General features: G+C 27.5%; 2 protein-coding genes across 2 annotated transcripts in view; one reads left to right on the forward strand and one right to left on the reverse strand.

Moving 5' to 3' along the window:
* Positions 1-156: 156 nt before the first annotated feature.
* The window catches only part of LOC105367820 (mitogen-activated protein kinase kinase kinase 10), a 30124-nt gene continuing 23834 nt past the window's right edge, over positions 157-6446 (reverse strand). The window contains exons 15-18 of the mRNA XM_011506636.1: positions 2867-3217; positions 1771-1993; positions 906-1158; positions 157-505 (exon numbers count right to left, since the gene is read on the reverse strand). Coding sequence (XP_011504938.1) covers positions 267-505; positions 906-1158; positions 1771-1993; positions 2867-3217 — 1066 coding nt within the window. The 3' untranslated portion in view covers positions 157-266. The remainder of the gene's footprint in view (positions 506-905; positions 1159-1770; positions 1994-2866; positions 3218-6446) is intronic.
* Positions 4611-6446, forward strand: part of LOC105367821 (cytochrome P450 4c3-like) — a 4348-nt gene continuing 2512 nt past the window's right edge. The window contains exons 1-5 of the mRNA XM_011506637.1: positions 4611-4779; positions 5076-5185; positions 5649-5739; positions 5917-6102; positions 6209-6306. Of these exons, the coding sequence (XP_011504939.1) occupies positions 4626-4779; positions 5076-5185; positions 5649-5739; positions 5917-6102; positions 6209-6306 (639 nt within the window). The 5' untranslated portion in view covers positions 4611-4625. The remainder of the gene's footprint in view (positions 4780-5075; positions 5186-5648; positions 5740-5916; positions 6103-6208; positions 6307-6446) is intronic.

Below are 6446 nucleotides of genomic sequence, written 5' to 3' on the forward strand. Positions count from 1 at the left end.
TATATTACTTAATGTGCAGTTGTTTGTGACAATTATTGTAAAAGGAATTTTTACAATAGTAATTCATTACGATAACTGCGCAATATTTCAACTACGCACGCACATACACTCACAAACCCACGCGCACGCGCACATATCTTAATGCAAAATCTATCATTATAAAATCGTTCAAGCATCTCTAATTATTATGAAACTTTTACATCCGGTTAAATGAATAATATCTCACGTCGAGACATTTTGGTATCGTCGGCCTATATAAGCCAATGTTATGACAAAAATTCTCTTTCAAGTTCCGAAATGCTGGGTTTGCGATTACGACTAGTTCGTCGATTCGTTTGCGCTGGACTTGTAATTTCCGTTGTCTGCGGATGTGCCAGTAACTCCCGATCGAATGTAACTGGAGAGAAACGTACCCTGCTAATGGAGATCTGGCTGTCCTTTGCCGATACGTAGCTGGAATCTTCTGAAGTGAGTGAGTCAGGTGGTGTTGGATTCGTTGGAGTTCCTGCATGTGACAAATTTTTCAAAGTTTTATTTAATTTCTTTTTATTTGTTAATTTTTTAAATTAAAATATTAATTGACGTAAATGCTTTCCATTTTTTATGTGATAAATTCGAAAATCAATTTTAATTTTTTTCTTTTTTTTGAAATTACAAATGACAGAGTTTGAAAATATAACTCTGAAAAAACAAAAAATTATATATATATATATATATATATATATATATATATATATATATATATAAATGAATTTGAAGGTATAATAAGTTACGGGAAAAATTGAAGTTTAATATTTAATATTAAAGAAATCTTTAATATTATAGAAATAATGTAGTATAGTTAACTACGCATTTTATCAACAATTATTTTGTTGGGTAGAATTATTTGTACTCTATACACTCACCGGATCCTGAATTATTTTTACTAGCACTTTTGTTTGGTGAACTGTAGGTATAATTTGTCCTCTTAAGACTCGATCGTAGTCGTGAAGCGACTTCAAGATTGCTGGGCCGATCACTTGAATTTGGATTGGAATCCTGAAAATTTTGACGAGCCAGATATTGTATGCCATATTCATGATTTGTCAAACTTGTGCTGCCGTAACTACCAGCCATGTTTGACATTACCAAATTGTTCATGTTACCGCGATAATAGCCCTAATAAAAAAAGAGAAAATCCTAAACTTAATGAGTGACTATATTTGTTTGGTCAAAATTTTATTTTCGAACAACAACAAAATTGTATTAATCATGACAATATAGTCCTTATTCTTTCTATTTTATTCTAATATAAATTATATGTATTATTTTGATAATACTTACCAAAGAAAATGTATTACAATTTTAAATTTCAAATATTGTCAAGTGTTGATATTATTAGTGTTTATATATAAATATATATATATATATATATATGCACTAATGGAATTATTTTAAATTAATGATATTATTTTGAAAGAATAAAGAAAAGATTTTCCATACAATTTATATTAAATAAAAATAGCATTACATAATTTTCACTTTAAATCTAGTATATTTATTTATAATTCGAATTGTTAAATATCTTCGATTAAATTTATCGATTACTAATGCTAAATTTTGCTCATAAAAAAAAAACCAACTACTTGTTTGATCGAGTAATTTTAAGCGATTATTATTAAGAATGTTAAAGATTAAAACAAAAACAATGAAAAATACGCAAAATACCGAGAATAAGATTACAATAAAGGGTAATGTACGCATTGAATAAAAATAATAAAGTATTCTAACAAATGAGTGTCCTGGTGAGTAGGGCGACGAGTAGTCCGCTTCGTCGTCCAATCGGAATGTGGGATTGATATTACTTTGCGACGATGAGCTCGTGTTTGAAACATTTGATGATGTTCGATGATGGGTGTAGGATGGTAATCGATTACTGGTTCGCGCTGGGCTGTTCAAACTGCTTGGATTATCATAGGCGTGTGGGAATTCCGTGCACTCCAACATTCTGTCACTGGCAAAAGTAATTTTAAGAATTAAGAGAAAAATAAAGGAAATAAATAAATAATGGTGAAGATGACGGGTATCGGTAATATAAATATTTTCATTTTTATGTCAATAGAATTTACGATAATGGAGCGGAATGTAATTACGCTAGAGCTTGAAATTTTATAATATCTTAACAAAATTTTTGACAAAAATGTCTTCCGAGGATATTCAACTTTATTAGCAATTACTTTATTTAGATCAATGCATATATATATATATATATATATATATATATATATATATACATATATTTCCTGGATATTTACAATATCGAAAATCTCTTTTCTATGACACGTATTTTAATAATGAATGTTAAGAGGATAAGAAGAAAGCATGGAAACATTAGACAAAATAGAATTACCGAATCTAGCGCAAAAGAAATTGTCGCTCGAGCAACGCGAACCATCGGTTGAACAATTATTTTCTCATAGATATTGATAATTGTGTACAAGGAAGCTATTCGATTCAGTGATTGTGAAGGTAACTTGGTCGATGTTTTAATAATAACATCAACAATTATGACATAGATGTAATTGTCATTTCGCAAATTTCAATTTTAATGTTAAAAAGAAGCGAAAAAGACAAATTGACATTTCACGACGCAATAGCCTATTTGGTTATTTACGCGATTCATATACAGAATATTGCAATACACAGACAAACATTGCAAGTAATTTATTATTTTATCCCAATCGTTTTATATTGCACGTAGTCGACGTAAAATATTTAAAATTTGGTTACAAAAGTTAGTATATAATGTTCTTCCAATCTGTCCTCAGACTCAATGTATCATAAGTAGGGAATTAATTTTGGAAGTATTTTGAAATGTTGTACTAACTGGTAGTCTGATGATCCTAAATACGTCGATTCGGCCGGCCTATAATAATCTCCCGCAGCGACAACCGTATAAACAGGTGGCCCATAATCTGGGAAGGACGTCTGATTGCCCATATACGCCGGTGGCAGTCTCTCTATCCTCGGTATCTCGAGCGAATAGGTGTCCTCGCTGCTTGTCACGGAGTTTTTGCGCCGTGGACTAGGCGTCGGGATGTTGGACCCGGTGCCAGCGCCGCTGTTACCCGATGTGATGTAATGCTGCGGCGAATCCGTGAAGCGAAGTGGTTTATCGTTCACCAGACCCGATACCGGCAATATCGATGGTATGACACCCATGCTGCTTAGAAATGGTCTGCGATAAGGCAAGCGTTATTAGATAAAATGAAACTTGGAATGTATAATTTGTGCTTATGAATATGAAATTTAATCTTAAAGCGGTCGATGAGAATCGAACGAAAGAAACTACCGACCGATTATACGTTAATACGCATTAATTTTATTAAATATTCCATAATTATATAGATAATTATGTAGCGTATTTATATATTTTTATAAATTACTCTAAGATACATTATCATTGTTATTTTTTATTATATATAGAACGCGGGACAATAATTTTCCGGAATCATATATATTTAGATATTTATATCGTTAAAAATATAAAATTGATCAAAAAAAAAAAGAAATTGTTTAAAATTATGAACTACTGCGAGCTTCTTAATCATTATATAAGAATATTTTGTATTATAAAAATATAAAATATTTAGTAATTTGATAAAACAAAAGTTATGTTTGTTAAAATTAAATTTTTGTAAAAATATGCAACTAAATTCAAATTTCTCCTCCTATTCAAGATTCTAATTGCAATTAGGTTGATTACGAAACGAAACTCATGACCATGAGCAGAGTATAATATTTACACTCGCGTCTCTTATTATGATGAATTTACTTTCGCACGTATCTTAATTGCATTACTTTATATCAGTTACGATTAGAAAGTAATTTTTCAAAAAAAAAAAAAAAAAAAAAAAAAAAAGAACATATTAAAAGCCTACAATTCAATTATAATAATAAAAATTTTACACTTTTTAACAAATTATATCTCTTACACTTAAACATATAGATTATAAATATTTTTGTTTTATCAATCTTCAACAGGTTGGACATTTTTTTGTGTAAAATTGCCATAAAATATTCAATTGTTAATTTTTTTTGTTATTCGAACAATTCTTTGATAAGGCATTAACATTGCGTTATTTGAAATACATATTTTATAATTAATATTATTCTTAATTAATAATTCATTGAATTTTAACTTAAAAATCATCAGCAGTCATTGAGTCATCGGTCTTTTTCAATAATAATATTTTTATAACGAAATATTCAATTAACGAGAAAGAATTGCTTTTACTAAATTTACATTCAAATTTCAAAATATTATGAAATCTCATAACTCCTATACTTTGTACCTTACATTTGAAAATGAATGGAGACAACTATAAAAACGAATAGCAGACCGGAATCATAGCAAATGAGTTTTAAAGCTCACAGTCTTTCGAACCGAATATTCAGACATCACTGAAAATTGTCGAGTTATTATAAAATATTACAGAGTTCTCTAAATATATTATTATAAGTATGAAATTAGATTTATTTCAATAAAATTTTATAATTGAAGTGTGTACGTTAAGAAAAAAAAAAAAAAAAAAAAAAAAAATTTAAAACATCGCGTTTATGTATTAAAATATTGTAAATTCGTAATGGCATATTTGTTATTATTGTTGTTATTTGGTCCACTTATTTTCCATATTGTCACGAGATACAATAGAAGAGGTCGATTATTACGTAAAATCCCTGGACCAACGCCTTATCCACTTGTAGGCAATTTGTTAAAATTCAATGTTAAATGTTTACGTTAGTATAATATTTATTTTAATTTAATTTCAAACCGCTGCAATACAAAAAATATATTTAATGTATAGCTTGAATTCAATTTTTTGTACGTATCTTAATAATATATTTATCTTCAAATAAATAAAAAGTTTAGAGAAAACTGTAGTAGAAAAAAAAAACACAAGAATTTTAAATATGTTATTAATTTTTTTTTTTTTTTTTTTTTTTAATTTTTATTTAATATTGCAGCGATATGTAATAATAAATTAGTGCTAGATAAACGATATCCCCGTTTAGTTTCGTACAACTAATTTCAGATGAATTTTGGAAAGTCGCCCGTGAAATTACGAATACATATTATCCAATAACAAGATTTTGGCTTTGCAAAACTGCTGTAATTAGTGTTCGTCATCCAGACGATTTAGAAGTAAGAAAGATAATTAACTTTTTTCTTAACCTTAATTACTATAATAAATTTGGAACGGTATAATTAAAGTTCAGTTATTATCATGATAACTTATCTCCAAATTAATGGGGTAATTTAAAAGAAATCGTATTACTAGAAACTGGAATAAAATTTAGAGTCGAATGTATTACAAAAGAATAAATACAATTAATGATTTATAAGTTTTATTAATTTGATAATTTGTAATAATTTTTTTTCTGTATAAAAAGCATAAATTTCATTCTATTTAAGATAAACTTAAGTTCATCGACTCTCAAGCTCGAATGATACTTATTAAAACAGCTCTTAAAGAATAACGTTTTATAATAAATTTAAATAATTTAAATAATTTAATGTTAAAACATTAATTCGTAAATTCTTTTACTTATGCATTCAAATCAATATTAAAATATAAACAAAAATTTAATTAATAATTATTAAATAGATATTATTTACGGGTCAAAAATTCATTGAAAAAGGCTACATATATGAATATCTTCATCCTTGGCTTAAAACTGGCCTACTGACAAGCACAGGTAAATAACATATTTAAATACATAAAAATTTAGTTTATGTTTATGCATGCATATACGTGTGTATGCAAGCTAATCGCGCATTGATTTTCATAGGTATGCGTTTCGCGAGTGCGATAGTGTGCGGATGTCTTATGTGCATTCATATTACTTAATATACGCATAATTATTATTTTTCAGGAAATAAATGGCGTCAAAGGCGAAAAATTTTATCACCTGCATTTCATTTCAGTATTTTAAAGAAATATTTGGAAATAATAAACGAAGAAGGCAAAAAGTTCATGAATATTCTCAAAAATGAAGGCGATGAAATAATAAAAAATCTTGTACCTTTTTCATCAAAATACACATTAAACATTGTTTGTGGTAAATGTAAATTTTTTTTTATGTAATATGAAAAAATACATATTTGATAAATATCTAATATCGTCTATAATATATATATATATATATATATATTTTTTTTTTATAGAATCAGCAATGGGTGTTGCATTAGATACAATAGATAGTACAATAGTCAATAAATATAGAGAAGCGGTTTACGATATGGGAAATATAGTACTTTACAGGTATATTTGAAGAATTTAGAACTAAATACAAATTCATGAAATTGTATTTTACATACTGTTCAAATATTTATGTATTAGTTAGTAAATACATTCCAAGTCTATTTGTCATTGACATTAAAAAACAATCAATTTTTTATATTT

Source organism: Ceratosolen solmsi, unplaced genomic scaffold, assembly GCF_000503995.2.
Source record: "Ceratosolen solmsi marchali unplaced genomic scaffold, CerSol_1.0 scaffold6, whole genome shotgun sequence".
In the NCBI taxonomy this organism is placed as follows: domain Eukaryota; kingdom Metazoa; phylum Arthropoda; class Insecta; order Hymenoptera; family Agaonidae; genus Ceratosolen; species Ceratosolen solmsi.